Source organism: Grampus griseus (assembly GCF_964374135.1).
Source record: "Grampus griseus genome assembly, chromosome: 10".
Lineage (NCBI taxonomy): Eukaryota > Metazoa > Chordata > Mammalia > Artiodactyla > Delphinidae > Grampus > Grampus griseus.
Window position 1 is genome coordinate 64,059,716 of NC_139004.1, and position 21,187 is coordinate 64,080,902.

The following is a 21,187-nucleotide window of genomic DNA, read 5'->3' on the forward strand; positions in this document are numbered from 1 at the left end:
TAGGTGGGAGCAAGATTTCAGATCCTCCTGCAGTGGTAGCAGACCTTTGCATCAGTGCAGGGTCTGGCCCCACCTCTCCCCCAGGGTTGTATGGGTTTACTTTTACCCTCCCCCATACTTTTGCTTGGAACTGATGGCAGAAGGATTCTTGCTCTCCCCCACACCCAAGAGTTTAAAATTTCTTAAAAATTTTATTTATTTATTGGCTGCGTTAGGTCTTAGTTGCAGCACATGGGATCATCGTTGAGGCATGCGGGATCTTTTGTTGCAGTGTGCAGGCTCCAGGGCGCATGGGCTCTGTAGTTTGCAGCACGCAGGCTCTTTAGTTGAGGCGCGTGAGCTCAGTAGTTGTGGCACACGGGTTTAGTTGCCCTGCAGCATGTGGGATCTTAGTTCCCTGACCGGGGATCAAACCCGCATCCCCTGCATTGGAAGGTGATTCTTTACCACCAGGCCACCAGGGAAGTCCCCCGGAGAGGTTTTGAAGCAAGGCTTATAGTGGGGAGAGAGGCTTCCTGTCCCTTCTCAGAGGCAGACAGCTTTGTTTTTACCCCTTTCATTTTTCCTGGTCATGGGAACATGAAGATTTCTAGCAGCTTAAGGCTTTTGCTTTGATTGATAGACGTCTAGGAATCGGGTGGTGTTTTGTTCCTGTGCACCAGTAACTAGGGTGCTCTCAGGTCTTCTGCCACTTCCCTCCTGTTTTTCTTGTGAGCACCCAATTGAGGTTTGTGGAAAAGAGCTTGTGAATGGCTGTAGACAACCCTTATGTCTGGAGCTCTGGAGCTGGGATTCTGAACTGTCAGGCTAGCTCACACTCTGCCTTTATGAATTCATTGACATTTTAGCTGTCTTCTTTCCTACTTTTGTGGTACTACCTCTTCCTCCTGGGCTCTGCCATGGATGAAGTACATGTGCTCTGTGTCTCTTTGAAGGGGTTTATCACCCTTTGTAATTCAAACTATCTAGCTGCTTTGTGACCTTAGCTCTCTGATTAGGCTCACGAAGTTGTGACTGTAGGTTATCTGACTTTTTCTTGCTGTTAGGGTGTGAGTGATGTTCTCATGTGACTTTCAGTATCCTAGGTGGAAGCAACTCTTTATGAATGATTTTGTAACCAGAAAGGATGATTGGTAAATTTGACTTCATAAAAATTAACTTTAAGGGAATTGCCTGGTGGTCCGATGGTTAGGACTCTGCACTTCCACTGCAGGGGGCATGGGTTCAATCCCTGGTTGGGGAACTAAGATCCTGCCAGCCATGCAGCGTGGCCAAAAAAAAAAAAAAAAAAAAAAAAATTAACTTTAATATTAACTTAGTTAACATGAAGAGTATGAAACTGCAAGACACAGAGTGGGAAAAGATATTTGCAACACATAGGACAAATAAAAAGCTCATAAATGGGATATATAAAGAATGCCTGTCAAACTGTTATATATAGAATGGATATAAGGTCCTACTGTATAGAACAGGGAACTGTATTCAATATCATGTGACAAACCATAATGGAAAAGAATATGAAGAAGAATATATATGTATAACTGAGTCATGTTGCTGTACAGAAGAAATTAACACAACATTGTAAATCATCTATACTTCAATAAAATTAAGAAAAAAGAATACCCGGGAATCAGTAAGGAAAAGATAATCTAATAGATAAACTGGCTAAAGAGTTAAACAGGTGCTTCACAAAAGCAGAAATATAGATGATGAATAAACATATGAAAAGGGGTGCCATTTCATTAATAATTAGGGAATGCAAATTAAAATCACAATTACACACCATGAGGGAGCCTATAAAAGTGGCTAAGGGCTTCCCTGGTGGCACAGTGGTTGAGAGTCCGCCTGCCGATGCAGGGGACACGGGTTCGTGCCCCAGTCCGGGAAGATCCCACATGCCGCGGAGCGGCTGGGCCCGTGAGCCATGGCCACTGAGCCTGCGCGTCCGGAGCCTGTGCTCCGCAGCGGGAGAGGCCGCAGCGGTGAGAGGCCCGCGTACCGCAAAAAAAAAAAAAAAAAAAAAAAAAAAAAAAAGTGGCTAAAGTTGAAAATGTGTGACAATATCAAGTTTTGGCAAGGATATGGAGCAAAGCAACTCTCCTCCACTGCTGGTGGGAGTTATTAGTTGATAACAAGCACTTTCGACATTATCTTGTAAAGGTAAAGACAGGCTAAATTCCATTCTAGCAATTCTGCTCCTAGGTATACACCTCAGAATTGCAGGACACGTGTACCAGGAGGCTAAGCCCTCTGATGGACACATTCTTCCTTGGCTTTGATAAACCTTCGGCCAGAGTACTGCAGAGTCTGGCTGGCCATCTGATCTTTTCGTGTACCTATGCATATCTTTGCTCCCATGTACTTTGCAGAATCTCATTGTAACACACTCAGGAGACAAAATTACTTCCAAGTTTGCTTTAGCGGAGCCCCACATTCTTCCCCCAAGCCTCTCCGGTACCTGTGCTGAGGGAAGAGCCTCTGCTGCAGTTCTCAGCAGTGGCGGTACTTACACATCTCAGTAAAGCCGCGTTCATCCCCCTGCAGGAACTCACCCTTTCCCTTGGGCCTGAAGGTGGTTTTATATAGCCCCTTCTGTGTCTCAGAATCCCTCCACGTACTTTACCTCGTATGACCCCGTGACATGGGAAGTAATCTCCACCAGGCGGGGCTTTTTGTCCGTTTTGGTCATTGCTCTATCCCTGATGCGCAGGTAGTCCTGTTAAAAGATAGGAATTTTACAGGTGAAGAACCTGAGGCTCAGAGAGGTCACTTGACTCCTAAATGGAGAGACCTTCTAGCCCTGAGTTTGGTGTGTAGTGTTGCTTTTTGGAGTACAGGATAACTTTTTTATTTCTATAAATGACATGAGAAAGGACAAGGAACTGTAAATATAGTGTCTACAGTGTGATGTCATACAGAGGAAAGGACACTGAAAAAGTTCAAGGTCTGGTGTCTAATACTGTCACTGCTGCTTTCCGGTCCTAAGGCCTGGTCTCCAGGCTCTGGTGAGGATGTGATGAGAACATGAATCTGAAAGTGTTCTGTACATAGTAAGGTGTATTTGTGGGTTGAACTGTGTCCCCCGCAAAAAGGTATGTTGAAGGTCTAACTCCCAGTACCTGTGAGTGTAACCTTATTTGGAAATAGGGACTCTGCAGTTGTAATCAAGTTAAGACAAGGTCATACTGGATTAGGGTGGGCCTTAAATCTAATGACTTGTGTCCTTATAAGAAGGCCTTGTGAAGACACAGAGACAAGGACACACACAGAGGGAAGACAACCATGTGAAGGCAGAGGCAGAAACTGGAGTAACTACAGGCCAAAGAATGCCAAGGATTACTGGCAACCACCAGAAGCTAGGAAGAGGCAACGAAGGATTCTTCCCTGGAGCTGAGGGAGCACAGTCCTGCTGACACCTTGATTTCAGACTTCTAGCCTTCAGAACAGTGAGAGAATAATACGTTTCTGCTGTTTGAAGCCATGCAGTTTGTGGTAATTTGTTATGGCAGCCCCAGGAAACTAACACAGGTGTGCCATGTGTGTAAAGGATACGCCTTGTATCAACGGATGGTTCAGCATCGCATGTACACTTCTCCCAAGTGAAACGACCCATCGGTGCTGAAATGCTCCCCAGACTAATGATTTTCCTTCCTTGCTGCCTAAGTTACCCACATTTTCAGTTTGTCCTTTCTTTAGCGAGAAGGACACAGGACAAGCTGTGCAGTGGGGTGGAAAAAGCACAAAGAAGGTCTCCAGGGACTATCCTCTTAAAAAAAAAGCACCAAGGGGGATGCTGAAGGGGGATGTCTCAGTGCTAGGCAATTACTGTGGGCGCAGATGAAGGAGGGAACAGCAGAGATGGAGGTCCCCAGAGAGGATGCTGGCCAGCCCCATGGAGCGTAAGCACCGAGAAGCACAAGCACAAGGCAGGAAAGAGGGTCGGCGCAGATACACATCAATATATCCTATTCCAACATGTCAGCCCCTCCTTTGGGTCAAAGACTCTTGGCAACACGAGGTAAGTCTATTCATTAGGCCTGCACTATCTCCTGTTGCCTTCTGATCTGGGTTTTCCTATCCCTCTTGCATGTGCTATGAAGGTAGGATAGGGCCGGGGCTTTCGTCTGCATTTCATAATATTCTTGTGGGAAAAACAAAACAAACACAATACCAATAAACCTTTGTGTCTGGATGGGATTTAGAATTTACAAAGTGCTTTCACATACAATCCCTCTTGATTGGGCCTCCTTGTGAACGATCCAGAGGTGCTTATCCATGAAACACAGGTCTGTCCCCTAAATCAGAGATTACAGGAAGTCCTAAGCAGAACCATGCCAACCTCCCAAAGTGGATACGGGTCAGGTTAGGAAACCATAATACACACAGGCCAACAATCCCAATATGCGGCCTTATCCAATAGCAAGGAGCAGACTGAGCTCATGGCACCAGTGGAAGGCCATCTGGGCAAGAGTCCCAAGATGAAAACAGAGGACTTCTGTTGTCAATAAATGGGAGACTAGGTGAATTGGACCAACCCTTCCACTAAGGACAATCAAAAGGCTGTACAAACATCTTAAAAGCATCAACAAGCAAACAAGATTCTAAAGAATTGTTAGGCTGACATCCCAGAGAGGACAGGAATCCAGACAGGTAGGCCCAGCATTCAGGGCCACTTTTCCCTGGAGGCACTTGCCCATTTGGAAGAGGTGACTAAGAGAATGAGCTGTGTGTTTCTGGAAGTCTTGCAAGGTTGGGGGTCAGGGGGTGTTGGAGTTCAGGGTCCACCAAAGGTGGGACACTGATAAACCACTGCCTGTTTTGGGCTGAGACCCCAGATGGTTGTGCCCTAAGGGGTAAGGATGAACCGAAAGCAAACCAGCCCTTGCACAATCTGATAGGTCCGCAGTCTGCCTTCAGTGGCCAGGAAATCTCCAACTTTGAATCTGGAATAATGTGATCTCAGAATTCTAGTGCCCCGGCCATGTGACAGAAGCAAACAAAAACCCCCTCTAAAGGAAGAGTCATCCTAGATCTGAAAATCTCAATAAACAATTTTTCAAATACAATGTCCAGCACAAAATAAAAAATAATGAGGCACAAGAGGAGACAAATCAGGGGGAATCAGCAGAAATTAGGCAAAAGAAACATACTCATGGGGATTCCAGTTATTGGAATTATCACAGATTGAACACAGGCAAAGTTCTAGAAAACTCTCACCACCAGTAGTAATTCTGGATATTTGAACTCTTAACACTCTCTCTAATCCATCCTCATTTGTTGCCTGGATTGCTACAATCCCCATTCTCTCTGCCTTTACCATTGTCTACCTTGGCAATCTGTCCTAAATTGCCCTTTCCAACCTCATCACATAGGACCTCTCTGTCTCACAATCTCTAGTCACATAGCACAACTTTCCTGTGAGTATTCTCCCTCTGCCTTGAATGTCTTCTCCTGCATCTTCCTGAAAAATGCCCCCTCAACCTTCAAAGTCCAATTTAAACCTCTCTCCTTGAAGCCTTTCTGAATTCATAACTCCAGCTCTCACAGCTCTGTATATACATCTATTAAGTATTGACACATTGTATTATAATTATTTGTTTATAAGACTGTTTCTCAAGTACACCGTTAACTTCTTGAGGTTAGGATCTATCTTATTCATCTAGAGTTCCTGGCATCTAGCATAACTCCTGGCTGAGTATGTGCTGAATAAATATTTATGAAAGAAGGAAAGATAGGGCTTCCCTGGTGGCGCAGTGGTTAAGAATCCACCTGCCAATGCAGGGTTCACGGGTTCGAGCCCTGGTCCAGGAAGATTCCACATGCCGCGGGGCAGCTAAGCCCATGCACCACAACTACTGAGCCTGCGCTCTAGAGCCCACAAGCCACAACTACTGAGCCTGCGTGCCACAATTACTGAAGCCCGCGTGCCTAGAACCCGTGCTCCGCAACAAAAGAAGCCACCAGTGAGAAGCCTGCGCACCACACGAAGAGTAGTCCGCACTCACTGCAACTAGAGAAAGCCTGTGCACAGCAATGAAGACCAATGCAGCCAAAAATAAAATAAATAAATAATTTTTTAAAAAATTAAAAATAAAAAAAAGAGTATTCTTAACAGGTGCTACAGACTGTTATGGATCGAATTGTGTCCCCCCAAATATCACATGTTGAAGTCCTAACCCCTAATGTGACTGTATTTGGAGATAAGGTAATTAAGGTTAAATGAGGTCATCAGAGTAGGGCCCTAATCCAATAGGACTGGTATCCTTATAAAAAGAGGAACAGACACCAGAGAGCTCTCTCTCTCTCCATATGCACACAGAGAAAAGGCCATGTGTGGACACAGCAAGAAGGTGGCTGTTTGCAAGCCAGAAAGAGAGGCCTCACCAGAAACCAACTCTGTTGGCACTTTGATCTTGGACTTCCAGTCTCCAGAACTCTCAGAAAATAAATGTCTGTTGTTTAAGACTCCCAGTCTGTAGTATTTTGTTATGGCGGCTCAAGCAGACTAATACATAGACCATTTCTGGGATTTCAAACATGTATAAATACACATGAATACACAATGAAGGGAAGAATTCAACTCAAACTGACAAGAAAGGGTAGGGAGTAGAAAAAATTACATCAGGAAAATGGCTTTTTAAAAAGTTTTATTTCAAGAACTTTGTTTTTTACTGGTATTTCAAAAAAAGGTGGGTCAAAGTACAAAAAAAAAGTCAGTTGAATAACAGCATAGGTTTAGAAATCACAGCAGCAGAAGCAATGTACAGACAGCACAGACAAAACAATCCAATGTATGCAATTCTCTTTAGGTTCTTTGCATATTTTGTGTTTTTTCCCTCCTGTACAAAATACAAAGCATGCCATGAGATCAGAAAAAAGAAAGGAGTTTAACAAATGGTTACAAGAAATACTCTGTACAAGAGGAGATAATTCTTCTCCCCTCCCCACCCCCCCACCCCCATTTCCTCTCTTTTTGCTCTGCTTTAGGTTAAGTTGTTCTGAAGACAATTCACCTCCAAGTCGGCCTGGTCACCTTTGCCACCCTCGAGTTTGGGCGACATGGAGTTCTGAATGTTAAATGGCTCCTCCTCTTTCAGGCAGGACTTGAGAGCTTCCTGGATTTTATGGGGAGCACTAGAATCATCCTGAAAGAGGAAAAAAAAGGTGAGGGAGGGGTGGGAAGGAGACAGTGGGTAGAGGGATCAAATAACATCTCAGACTTTTCAATCTGGCTGAAAGAATCATAACTGAAAAAAGGAAGAAAGCTCTGAGACGTGACTGAACCAAAGAGACTCATTAGCAGCTACTTTTTAGGAACATCATCCTCAAAAACACTGGCCAGATATAGATGAAAACTTGACAGGTAATTGCATTACAAATACGTTTAACTTAGGCCAGTGTGAGGTTTTCTCTTTGGCAGAGACTGGGGAGAAACAGTCCCTTTTAATACTTGGCCTGGCCCCTCTAAAGCCTCACCTGTTGGTGAGCTCTGCCTGGCCCCTCTTCACACGGCCCTCCATCTTGTTGAGTTCTGCTCTCACAAAAAGGTCTTGTTCAGGAACATGACTTGTCGGTGTATTCAGTGGGGCACAAACTGGACTGTGGTCAGGTGCAGAGCTGTTCCTGGCAAAATTAGGGCCTCTCTCCCCACAGCAAATATATGTTCTCTGACTAGAGGCTGGAGATGTGTGAGCCTCTGCCTATCAGAATTTATCTACCAAAAGATGCTAACTTACAAGGTGTTTCCTCAATCCAAGCCCTGTGCTGCTGGTTCATGACCCATCTCTGACTGGTACTCGTGCCCTCCTGCCTATCCACGTGTGCTGCCTGCAGCCCTGTGACAAGCTCCTGAACCTGAACTGAATTTGTTAAAGGTTTTCAGGAAACCCACACTGCACTCAGAGAACTCTTACAGCAAAGCCTGCCTTCCCACTACTCTTTTCCTTTAGGACCGCCTGAGGGGATTTTACCCTGTGCAACTCAATGGGCCTCAGTTCTTTCTCAAGTGCTTGGAACTGTGCTGATCAAAGAGGTCATGTAGCTACCCAGGCAGGTTCATGGATGGCAAGAAGGGTAACATCCCTATCTGATCAGCTAGCTCAGACCTTTCTTGCTTTAACCAAAATTCAAGGTACTCATCATGCTTAAGGACCAAGGCATTCTCCACAAAACTGTGAGCTTGGGTCTCCCTGGTGGCGCAGTGGTTAAGAATCCGCCTGCCAATGCAGGGTACACGGGTTCGAGCCCTGGTCTGGGAAGATCCCACATGCCGCGGAGCAACTAAGCCCGTGCGCCACAACTACTGAGCCTGCGCTCTAGAGCCCATGAGTTACAACTACTGAGCCTGTGCACCCAGAGCCCGGGCTCTGCAACAAGAGAAGCCACCACAATGAGAAGCCCGTGCACCGCAACAAAGACAAGCCCCTGCTCACCGCAACCAGAGAAAGCCCGCGCACAGCAAAGAAGACCCAACGCAGCCAAAAATAAACAAATAAATAAATTAAAAAACACACAAAAAACTGAGCTCTTGTCCATGCTCCCTGCTACTGAATTTGACCCATAATGGCACTAGGTCAGGCAAGTGACTAGTTGGAAAGTAGGGAAAGGCTCCAGGCCTACATCGGTTGCTACGGGTGTTTAAACGTACTGTGCATGTAGAAATCACTGTTACCTGCCCCTTGCTCCAGCCTCACTTAGCACTTTCCCAGAAGACCAGCTTGAACAGAACAATTTGATAGAGTTTCAAAGACCTCAGGAGTAATTTACAGACAACAGCGGAACACATGTTCCCCATTTCCAGTGAGACAAGCACAAGAGGAAATGAACTTCATTCTGTGCTGAGGCAGGTTTCAGGCAAGGCAGCTGCGCACAGCACGCATAGGCACTTGATATTTTCTACCACTGCTTGCAGAGGTTTAGAAAAAACTGTTCAATGGCATAAATGTATATGTGCTGAGATGGAAAGATTGCCCTGATATATTAAGTGTATTTTGTGCGCGCACACACACACACACACACACACACACACACACACACACACACAGGTTTTTTATAGAGAGGGAAGCAGAATGAGGCAGAACTTCTGTATTGTGTGGGGGAAGACGTTGGGCATGATCGCTTGAGACCCTGAGTAGAATGGACTTTGGATCACAGCAAAACTAAAAGCAAAACAAGATGGCCTGTACTCGCCTCTCCTCTTACAAGTGTGGAAATCACTTTCATGTTTTTCAAGATAACTGCCCCCACTCCCACCCCATCACACACACCTTGGGGGGATGCAGGGGCACAGGGATATTCTCATAATGTGAAAAAAGTGGATTTGGTGAGTCTTATAGACCTGGGCATCAAAACTGTGATGCCATGAGGGTGGGGACCCAAATTAAAACTGGCACCGTGAGGGCTTATGGGATTTGGACAGATGAGAAAGCTGCCTTCTGGGTCAATAGGAGGAAATAGTAGATCCTAAAAATAAGGAACACACGTATCCAGACAATGCTATGAGATGAGCTAAGTACCTTCAACATGTAGAACGGGTGAGGGTGTGTCTGGACCAAGATGGAGCTATCCCAGTCCAAGTGTTTCCCTCAGAGCTCCATCCTCTTAAGCCTAGGGTTGCTGAATCCCTCAGCAGAAGGATTATGCGCCTTTGATTTGGTGGAAGTCCCTCATCAAGAGGGAACTGGACTTCCCTCTGGTCTAAGTCCTGGGAACTGTTTCTGGCATTCTGCCCCAGCGGCATGGGCATCCTTTAGCCAGGGGTTCAGGCCTGGACGCCTGCTTGTCCAGACACAAGCCTCTATCAGAATGGGGTGGGCAGTCAGTGTTTTACCAAATACATGGAAGAAACAGAGACTGGGAAGTAAGAAAGGTTTAAATTGGGGGGTGGGATGGCGGTGGGAAACACTAAGGGACATCTTGGAAGGTCTGTCAAATCGCAGGAGGACCAAGTTACAGCCATGCATTGCTCTAACAGCACAGCTGTGAGAACCAACAGGGTGGCTCTCAGCGCTTGGGCAGTTTGCCCATGGAGTTCAGGTGACTTCACTCATGCTGTGCAGCCGGAGAGCGCCCGGCTTCCTACACACTCGCCATTCCTCCTGGAAAACGGCAAACCTCCACAGCAGGGGCTGAGGAGCTTTGGGCTTTTCCTTTTCCTCCGAAGTTCCTTTCCTAGGCTGGCTGCTCAGCTCCAGAAGACTCACACGCACTCGGCCGCTGGCTCACCAGCCACAGGGCCCCAGGTCAGTCCAGAGGGCCCAGGCGAGGAGCAGCACAGAGCGATGCGTGTAGCAAAGGAAAGGGACGTGCCCTCTACACAGACACCAGCCACGGACCCTTCCCCCACCAGACCCAAAGCAGCATGGTTTTTTTTGTTTGTTTGAAATCTTTTCAGAGTGTGGCTTACAGAGATCACTGAAACTGGGTAGGAAAATGACCCATTCAATCTCCTTGACTTATGTAAAAGAAAGAACCCCTCTACTAAGATAAATAAAACTCTCCAAAATTTTAGGAGATGCCAAAACCAACAAGGAAATTTGAGGGGTGAAGGGAGAGGGATGGGGAGACTAAATGAGCAGGCTTGACTCAGGTGCCCTCGTTTCAGCTCCTAGCTCACCTGGAGGTTTTCTCACTTTCATCCTGCTGCTAGCATCGCTTGTAAGCAATCACTGTGGTGGCTGAAGCAAGGGCTAGGGCTCCACTTCATCATAAAGCAGCAACTGTCTTAACTGTCAATGCCCACAAGATCTTGACTATGACCGAGTCTGACTTCTGGGCTGGGTGGAGGGAATTAGAGATGAAGTTTGTAGAAAATCCACCTGCTGGACAGGAGAGTCACCCCCTCACATGCTCAGAGTTTTGGCAGAAAGGACAGGATGTGTCCTGGGGCACAAGCTGAGGGAAGGATGCCAGGTGGAAATGGCCCTCAAGATCCAAGAGGAGCTAGAGAGCACGACTTCGCTGAGGGATGCCCCGAGTGCTGCCCAGACAACCCCATGGCCCTTCTCAGGCAGAGTCTACCATGGCTGACCACCCTGCTCCATTCCATTTTTGTTTTGACATATTCTTTTTTTTAAAAATTTATTCATTTATCTATTTATTTTTGGCTGCATTGGGTCTTCGTACGTGCTTTTTCCTCTAGTTGCGGTGTGTGGGGGCTACTCTTTGTTGCGGTGCGTGGGCTTCTCATTGTGGTGGATTCTTTTGTTGGGAGCACGGGCTCTAGGCGGGCTGGCTTCAGTAGCTGTGGCACACGGGCTAGTAGCTGTGGCTCGCGGGCTCTAGAGCGCAGGCTCAGTAGTTGTGGCGCATGGGCTTAGTTGCTTCGTGGCATGGGGGATCTTCCCGGATCAGGGCTCAAACCCGTGTCTCCTGCGTTGTTGGCAGGCTGGTTCTTAACCACTGCGCCACCAGGAAAGCCCCTCTGTTTTGCCATATTCTGAACTCAAGGTCAGTGGCAGCTTTCATGGACAAATGCCTTGCTTTCACAAAGTTGGCTCAGGCCAAGAAGAACTGGAAACCTTTGTATTGGCTCATGCAACCAAGGCCTCCAAGAGGAGCTATTTCTTTCCCCTCCATCTTGGTGAAGAGGAAAGGTGGACATAACAAGGGTGCCCGAAATGCATGAGTCGGAAACTTTGCTAAGGACCCTCACACTCCATGGACAATAAACACCCTGACTGCAGGCACCACTGTATGGGTCAGGCCTGCTGTCCCACATGTACGAGATGGCAGATCAGACAGTGGACCTGAGAGACCCCATGGCAGGCCATCATTCACTAGTAGTCCATAAATGACAACTAAATGCACATCACTGCAAGAGGCCTGGTAAGGTAGGGATAGGGTGTCCCAAGATAAGGCTCATCCTATATCCTTGTGGGTTGATTAAAGTGGTTACCAATCTCAGCGATTACAGGACATGTTGTTCTCTTGGTTATTATGTCCATCTTGAACTTATTAATATCTTGGTGCATAACAAGTATGTTCTTTCTCTACCCTTTATATCAAAGACTTTAAAAAAATTATCCTAAATTGGCCTCTTTCGTTTCTTATTTTAAATAGACCCCTTTGCTCCTCCTCCACCAGGCCAAGCTTTTCTTTTCTGGGATCTGGTGATCAAGGTCTCATGTACTATTATTCTCTCTTTCTCCTTCTGGGGCTACACTTTCCCCACCTATAAAAAGAAGACAATGGTCTAGATCTGTGCTGTCCAATATGGTGGTACTAGCCACATTCCGAGAGTTCTGAAGCCACAGGTAGCTGATGGCTGCTGTAGTGGACAGTACAGACACACAACTTTTCTATCTCACAGAAAGTCCCTCTGGACAGCACTGGCCTAGACTGTGAAGGCCCCTGTGAGCTCTTATACTCTATGGCCCATTATTTCAAAGAACTTCTTCAAAATTTCCTCTTAAACTCCACTGTTTCCATCTGAAAAGTCTTAGTTTCACTCCGTTATCTGCGTAATGATGCATTTACCTGGAGGTATGGAGCCTGTGTCATGTGCAGAATTCTTGCGTTTGGATCTGATATGATTTGGGGTTTGGGTGGTTTCTGTTTTATTTCTGAAATTCTGACAGTACCCAGTATTTGACTGGTTAGTCTGGTCCAGATAACACACTGGGCCAGTGTCTTTAGAAAATGGTCTATTGGGACCTTTTATTGGGTTTCAACTTGTATTTATGAGCCTATACTCCTAAGGACAGATTCACCCCTAGACTTAAGCTTCCACCCTACCATAAGTGTTTTGTGCTTACCTCAGCCGTAACCAATGTATATAAGCCTGCTCATTTTTAGGGTCCTCAAAACAGTGTCAAAGACACTGTTTTTCCAGCCATCCCAGAGGTTTTCCCACTCATCCTAAAGAGCAACCACCATTTGCTTCAATGACCAGCAGGAAATTCCCTAGCAATGAAAGCGGAGCCTTTCTCCTTGATATAGAAAATAGAAAGACAAAAATCAGACTTCTAAAGCCTAGGTGAAGCTAAAAATCATGTGTCATCCTAGAAACAGATCTTCTGTACTTTGTATAACTTTGTTTGTCCGGGAAGTGGTACACCATCACGCCCTTATTCTCACTTTCACGGCCCCAACTGCCTGCCCTATCCTGATCCTCAGAGCTCTGAAGAGTGGCTCCACACTCTGAAGTGGACCAGAGATGTGGCCAGGGGCTGGAGCCTGCACAAGGACAGATGTGAAGAAGACAAGTTACCTGACAGATAACATTATCATAGAGAGCCAAGGCACAGGCATGGGGGGGAGCAGGTATGGGGAGCGTTGCAAAGTTTCCTTACGTTTGGGTGAGAGCCCTCAGCAATGGTGGAGAGGGAGAAGTTATCATTGTGGAGCTCAGATGGGGTCCGGAATTTGCTGGTTAGGACAGAAGAGAGAAGGGAAAAATGTAAGTGAAACGATCACAGCAAAATCTGATAGAAGCTTCATGGGTCAGGGACTGTATTTCATCAAATGCCACAGATGCACCACTATTTGATGTACCACTAAGAAAAATCTTCTACCATTTAAACCATGATCCAATGCTTTCTTATCACCTAGAGTTTTTATTACACACTTTAAGGAGCTCATTTAGACTTTAGATAAAGAACTGACAATGATATGAACAGCTATGACCACGTCTGTGCATGCCAGACAATTACAACTACATCATGACTGCCATCAGGCCAACAGTGGTTATAAGATGCCAGCGACTGTAAGACACAATCCAGTTTCAGAGATGTTAATATGTGAAAAAAAACGTGTATCTTAGAATCAATAAGCTGCAGCAGTATCTGTAGTGCACTGGGTACATGCAGCATTTTCAGAGCAGTAACCAGGCTTGGGAAAGAAAGAAGGTATGCAGAAGGAAAAAAGGGAGGCGGCATCTGAGCTGAAGGGCTGCGGAAGCCATGTTTTGCACAAAACACATAACCAACTACAGGAGGACGACCTAGGAGGCCCTTCCCTGGGCCTCAGCTCTTGCTTCTCCACTCGCCTGGCAGCTGCTTCTTCTCTCCTATCTGCAGCAGCCCTGATCGGTGGTCCCGTCCCCACCCTGACCCTCCCCGCCACTCCAACCCTCTGGTGTCAGCGTGAGGAGCCAAGGGTCTTGGCTTGTGATCACAGGCACAGATGCAGCCCGCCTCAATGCACAGGCACAATGCAGAGGCCCTTGCAGGCCCACAACGGTTAGCTGAAAGGCTGCAGAGAGCTGCTGGCATCTGCACATCTCACGAGTTCACCCAGCAAAGGAGCAACAGATGGCGTTTTGTCCTTTTCCCAGGACCCGGGGCAAGTCCTTTGGTCACGTTCTCTGGAGGGAGTCTCGGGTCAGGGGGAGGGGATTACTTGGACAACAGGTTGAAATGGGGGGTGGGCGGCAGGTCTGCATAAATTGTCTCTTGGGTCCCGAGGAAGCTGAACTCCAGTCTCCTCCTTCTGTGACTCCTGTGACATTTCAGAAGGTTCTTTACTTTGCTTAGTGACCACAGTGATTCTCTCATAGTGTGTAAGGTCACATTCGAGTGTTCAAGCATGGACTTAAAGGGTAAATGCATGCTGATTCTCACATGTGCACAGTAGTCACTCCTCTTCTAAGAGCTGAAATGAGACTCCATATCCCCACACAGCCCTTAGAATCCACAGTGGAGAAAGTGAGGGCCGGGGTCTCACCACCCCCCACATTCTACTTAGGAGGGCTTCCTTGAGTCCTCTGCCCTTCTGCCTGGACCAAGGATTGACAAGTTTGGAAAGCAACGCACTGCAGTGCTAGACCCTCTCACTGAGGAGGAGCTGGTATTGAGTGACAGCAGATCTGAGGGAGCTGGAGTCACTTCATGCTGATTTGTGAGCAAAATCCTCACGCTGGCCACTGGCTGTCAGAGACCCAGGAAGCAGGTGCAGTCAGGTGGGGGTGGGGGACCGAGCACAGTAACGTACTTGACCAGAGTTGGGAGCTGCTATACTCAGGTTACCTTTTCTAAGCACCTTCTATACGGCGGTGTGTGTGTGTGTGTGTGTGTGTGTGTGTGTGTGTGTGTGTGTGTGGAATGGTGCTGGGCAGCTGCAGTGTGCCACAGGGGCTTAACCTCGGCTGCAATTCCAGCACATTCTGTGTAGGAATGGTTACGCTTGGGTGAATTTTTGGTATGAAAAACACAACCAGGGATGGAGAGCAGGTGCCAGAAACCCTCAGGACTACATCCCTGGGTCAGATGGGGTGGGGTTGGCTGTCACAGACTCACTTGGTCCTGCGCAGCTTGGTGTTCTCTGTCTTGAGCAGATAGAGCTTCTTGGCGAAGAACACCGTCATCATGAAGAGCAGGAGCAGCACAAGGGCGGCCGAGCCTACGGCCACACACATCACCTGGAAGTCAGTGATGATGGACTCGCAGCGCATCCCCTTGTGCCAGATGTAGTCCTGTGTGTTGCACCTGCAGCGGTGACAGGGTGAGACTGAGGCGATGGGCTGGCAGCCGTGGCCGCAGTGAGGGCCTGGCCCCTGACCCCAGGACTTCCCTCAACCGCCTGCTCCTAGTGGGACTTTGGGGCCCCCATCTGTGCAGACCTTATGGTTGCTATTGTTGCCTTGTCCTTACAACCATTCCATGAAGAGGTTCATGACACAAATGAGGTAACCGGGGAGCTGAGAAACTGAGCAAACTCAGTTTCCAGGAGGGAAGGGAACCCTCGTTTTCCACCTCCGTGAGAATAATCACAGGATTCTCCCAGATCCCCCCAGACCGCCCCAACCCCCCTGGGCTCTGGTGAAAAAAAAAAAAGATGGAAAACAAGACTAACAGGAGCTACAGCTACAAAGTAGTAGGATCCACCCTACACAACGTGAAAAACCTATCTTGTGGCATTGCAGTCCCATCTAGTTCACGTGGCTAACCAGACACTGAAAAATAAGGAAGCGACAGATAAGAACAAACACAAAGACAGATGTATACTCTCCCTTATCTCTGCAGCCCCCAAAGTGCTGCCCCTAAAGCTTCCAGTCCTATTACCATGAGAACTGTCATGAAAGCAGAGTGAGAATCAACCCTCTGGGTGGGTTTCAGTCCTTTCGTTGAGTGACTTTCTCTTGCCCTTGGGACATTCCCAGGCTCCAACTCTTCCAGTGACATTGCTGTTTCCATGGGAACCAGGCTGCTTCAAAGAGGAAAAATGTGGAAGGATACAGAGGCAGGCAAAGGAGGGAGGACATGAACCTCAGGGTGAATGACAGACAAGAGAAAGGGGTCCAGAAACGGGGAAATTTTGCATGGAAGAATTAGGTACTCCACACCTAGAATAGGGCAGGGATACGAGGCTAGCAGGGAATTTTCTCTTTTCCAACTGCCGCTTTGCAGTCGTGGGGGGCTGTTGGAGGATGGCAGGGAAAGAAGATCCCTCTAACCGACCATTCTAGAGAAGTTCAGCCATAGCTCTGCTCATTTCTCTGCAGTGGTCGGTGTGACAGAGACAAAGGCATGCTGCAGTATGCAACCAAGGGCTCAGCAGCCTCCTGTGAGTGGAATGCAAAACAGTTTCCAAGCCAGGGCTGGGCCTGGGTGTACCCACCAGAGGAGGAATCTCTGCTCTGGTAGGGAGGCCCACTGTGATCCTGGGATGGAAGCTGTGCAAGGGGAGCTGGAGTGGACTTGTGTGAAGCCCTTCTGAGGCAGGAGCCACTGGAGGATCCATGGTCAGTACAGGCATGCTGCTCAGTGAGGACATGCTTACTCTTCCATTTGGGAGTCCTCTGATAGCTCCAGGAGGTTCTGGGAACTGTCTAGCTCTCCAGAGGCAGCAAGGGCTCCAAATTTCATACTCTGATGGGGAGCTTACTTTGAAGGTGAAAACTCAGGCCCCCAATAGGTTGAAAGATTACAATTTTGCAGATTCCATAGTTCCCAGGCTATAATCATTACTGTAGTCCCCCCAACTAGAGGCTGAGGAGCAAAATCACAGGGTTTCCTCATTTCTGGTAGCCCTTAACCAACCAGCAAGGTCTCGTTGCCATAATTTCTTGATCACAGTCCCTCTTTTTGGCAATGGCTGGACAACTCCAATCAGAACTGTGTGGACACATCCGATATGAGTGACGCTAACGTCATGATCATTTACAGGGAAGAAGAACTTCATGGGAAGGAACTGGAACTTAAGCTTTAATGACAAAGGCGCCAAAGGCGCAGCATTCATGCCTTCTGTATGTTATTCTTCTACCAGAACATTAAGACCTACAGAAATTTGAATTCTTCACATACCTCCAAAGAGACCAAGAAAAAGAAACATCAGGAATGACACTTTAAAAAGAGACACCCAGATTTGCTCCTCCTAGGACCAGTGGAAACAAGTCCCAGGAAGAATCTGAGGCCTCCATGCCACTTCTAGAGCCTGTAAAGGATGGAGACAAGCAAACCACCCAGGTCACCCCGGACTTGTGCTTCTTCCAGAATAAGCCAGTGAGCTCTCCAGCAGGTTAACTACCTTGCTGTGACGGCAGGTGTATGGGGTAATTACTGATGAGGCATGGGATGGTGGTTGCAGACAATATCCTTACTCTGACGCTAAACTCTCTGGGTCTTTAAAATATGCTGGATTGGGTATCCCCAGGAAGACAACAATCAAGGTAGGAGGGACAAAGCCACGACCCAAAGTCAAGAAACCCCACCACAACTGCTATGCCAGGAAAGACACTCTGCTTGACTTGACCTGTTCGAATGGCTGCTCTCTGGGTCTGCTCCCAACGAGAAGGTCTTCACTGTGACTTTATGTGCCACCCCAGGCATGTGCCCCACAGGGTCACAGGGCCTTCCTCCTGCCACACACATGGCTCAGAGGAAGTGGTCAGCAGTTCTCTCTCCTCTCAGTACATTTATGGGCCTACTCCTTCTACTAGTTTAGTCAGAACTCGCCAACAAGAACTTGCCCTCAAGCCAGCAAAGGCCTTTTCCAAAATCTTTAGCCGAGTCCCTTCGTTTTGCCTCTATAGTTTACTGGTTTGGTAAAGGACACAACACTTAGAGGAAATACACAATCTTATTTCTGAGGAAACTCTCCTAGTGATGAGATCACAGGAAGTGCACATAAGATGTAATTCTATAGAATATTTGCTGTGACTATCCCTTGACCTGGGACTTCTGTGAATGCACAACCTCTGGGAAGCTGTGCCTGTCACATTCCCCTCTCTGCTGAGACAGCCTCCCATGCCCTCTCCAGGAGTTCTCTGACAAGCCCCCGGGAACCTGCCTGCCACACCCTTACCTGCAGAAGGCCCCTATGTTCTCCACCAGGTAGCACTGGCCGCCATTGTGACAGTAACTTGGGAAGAGGTCGCACACTGACCGGCAGGAGCCGTTATGTCGCACAAAGCCACTGCGGCACTCAGTGACATTCTCGCTTGGGGCCAGGTCCCTGCCTGGCTCTCTTGGGCGGGGCCTGAGGGCGATGCTGCTGCCGGGGACCATCCCCAGAGTATGCTGTGGAGGGACAGCATGCCACCGACCGGTGGGCTGGCCTGTCCCGGGCCCCAGACCAGGTTTCTCAGTGGGCACTAGAAGGTCATTTTCATTTTCATCTTCCAGGTCTCTGCCTCCTGCTGCGTCCTTGTCATCCTCCTCTTCCTCCTCTTCTTCATCCAAGTCATCATAGAAGGATGTGGTAGGGTAGAAATCAGATTCATCAAAGGGGGTGAAGTCATCGTATAAGTCAAGCAGGCTCCAGGAAGGGGTCTCTTCCCCAGGATCAGGGTGGTGCTCTGAGGTACCTGGAGACCCAGGGAAGCTCCCCAGGTCGGCGCCACGGCCCTCACCATCCAATCCTTCGAAGTAGTCGATGTCAATTATATCTGACGCCGTGTGGGGCTCTAGTGTGCCCTGAAAGGGGTACGTGGGCTCTGGCCCATGAGGGTCAGGTGTGCTGCCTCCCAGGTTCAGCCAAACCTCCAAGGGGCTCTCCTTGGGGAGTTCAGGGTCTGGGCTCAGCTTGTCGCCAGGAGTGGGGGAGAGTGGCCCGTTGGCCTCTGTAGCCTCGGGGGTGGCGGGGGGCGTCGATGACTGCCCGAGGGCCTCGTCGGGAGCCGGGAGCGTGGCTGGAAGGGCCTGGGTGTCGCCGCTGCCCGCCTCTGCCGTCACTCCGCCCAGGCCTGGGTTGTCCGCCTCCAGCCAGGTTGTGTCTGTCACCGCCGCCGATGCCTCCAGAGCCTCCTCTGGCCCGACCCCAGGGCCCACCACCGCATGCTCGCCGCCGGGCGCAGTCCGAGAGGTCTCATCTTCCCCAGCTGCTGGTGGGCCGGCCTTCTCCCGCGTGCCGTTAGCACGCGGCTCCCATGCCAGGACTCTCTTCACCTGCCTGTCTGCCTCGACGGCTCTGCCCGCCTCACGCACTGTGGGAGGGAGGGAGAGGGGCCTGGCGTCAGGGCAGCGGCCGTGGTAGGGCCTTGGGCTGCGCCCCGCCCCGCCGCGGCTGCTCTCCCAGACCCCCGCCAGCCCTAGGCCTCAGCTTCAAGATTTCCCAAGGCCACGCCCCATCGTTAAGTCCCGCCCCGAGCCCGCCCCATAAGCCAGGGAGCACACCCAGCCAAACGTTTCCTCGCTCAGGCCCCGCCCCCAAGCGTAAGGCCCCGCCCCCTACACCACCCGCAGTCTAACGAGGGAGGCCCCCGACTCCAGCTCCTGGCATAAATCTTACCCTCGGGGCTCCATTCCACCTCTAGGCCCCGCCCAGGAGTCGCACCCTTAGGGCCCCGCCCCGAACTCTCATCCTCTCGCCCCCCCATCACCTCCAGGTCCCGCCCCGAAGTCTCACCCTCAGGCTCCGCCCACCAGACCCCTTCCCCAGCCAACACCTGGGTCCGCACACCAGAGTAGGGGCCGCCACCCACCACTCGGCCTCCCCCAAGTCTCCCATCTCGTCGTGCGCCCCTTCCCCCGCCCGGGCTGCAGGCAAGGCGCTGCCCCGCCCCCTTGCCACAGCTCGCGGACTCCGCCTGTACCCGAAGCCAGTGGGACCCTGACTCAGGGTGGGGCGCGAGAGCTGCTGGGGTCCCGGTCGCCGTCGGTACCTACCCGGTGCGGCCCCAGTGGCGAGGACCAGCGTGGCCCCCAGAAGCAGCAGCAGCGGCGGCGGCCCCCGACCCGGGACCCCGCCCTCGGCTCGACCCATGGCGCGGCGTCCCGACCGCTGTCCGCGGTCTGCCCGGCTGGCTGCGCCCTCGGCTCGCCGGCCGCCGCGCCTCCCGCCGGTGCTGCGGGCGTATCAGCCCACGATGGGCAACGGGAGAAGCCGCATGCCGCCGCCGCCGTCCGCCGCTGTCCCCGGCGCGCCGCGCCTCCCCGCCTCCCTCGCCGCGGCCGCCGCGCTCTGCGCCGCCCCCACCCCGCCCGCCCCGCCGCACGTAGCTCTGACGCTTGCCCTGCTCAGTCCGCCTGCCAGGGGGACAGACAGACCCCCGGCTCCGGATGCGGAGACAAACGGACGTTGGGTAGCGCGGGTGCAGGCGCACAGCGCCGCGGGTGGCGTTAGCTGCCAGGTGCACTGGCGGGAGACCTGCGGGGCGGGGCCACCAGTGGAGGGCTGGCACGGGGCCCCCACCCGCGAGGAACCCACCCGCCAAGCGACAAGCAAGGAGGCGGGGACGCAGACACCCGCAGGCTCCGGGCGGGGCTCGGAAGGGCTGCAGGGGGCGGAAGCCCGAGCCCGCAGTGTGGCAGTGAGCCAAACCCGGGGGGCACGGAGCCTCTCGGATTTCTGCGCCAACCCTGTGTTCGGGGCGGAGAAGGGTCTCCGGGAGGTCTCCGAGTCCCCACGAGGGAGGGACGGTCGCTGACAGCGCCAGGCAAGGGGGCGAAGTGGACCTCCCAGGTCCTAATCGGATCAGACCTAATCCGTCTGCAGCCAAAGCCCCCGACCTTGCACAGCCAGGCTGGCCGGAACGCATCCCGGGGGCAGGGGGCAAGACCTTCCTGGAACTGTGGCTACAATGCCTTCCCTCTCGCCTCCGCAGGGCAGCCTGGGGAGCGGCCTTTAATGCCGGTTCCTTCCTCCCTCTCCAGGATACATCCCCCCCCACCCCGCCCATGTGTCCCGGGCCACCAAAGCTCAGGTTGGTGGGTAGTCGCTAGCGGCTTAGATCACAGCCTGGGGACACGCGGACGCCAGGCCACCGTCTGTGTGCCCTGTCCAAAGCTCACTCTGCCGTCCAAAACCA

General features: G+C 50.3%; 1 protein-coding gene across 2 annotated transcripts; it reads right to left on the reverse strand.

The window, feature by feature from the left end:
* Positions 1 to 6,983: 6,983 nt before the first annotated feature.
* CSPG5 (chondroitin sulfate proteoglycan 5) lies at positions 6,984 to 20,142 on the reverse strand (the record flags this gene model as incomplete). 2 transcript variants are annotated; one of them, XM_082664272.1, is made up of 5 exons in its annotated part: positions 6,984 to 7,145; positions 13,293 to 13,368; positions 15,237 to 15,425; positions 18,244 to 19,363; positions 20,046 to 20,142. In XM_082664272.1, the coding sequence occupies 5 exons, from the start codon at positions 20,140 to 20,142 to the stop codon at positions 6,984 to 6,986; spliced, it is 1,644 nt and encodes a 547-aa protein (XP_082520398.1). The 2 variants fall into 2 exon arrangements, with proteins under 2 accessions (XP_082520398.1, XP_082520399.1); XM_082664273.1 differs by lacking the exon at positions 13,293 to 13,368 and having other exon boundaries at positions 6,994 to 7,145.
* Between the last annotated feature and the right edge of the window lie 1,045 nt (positions 20,143 to 21,187).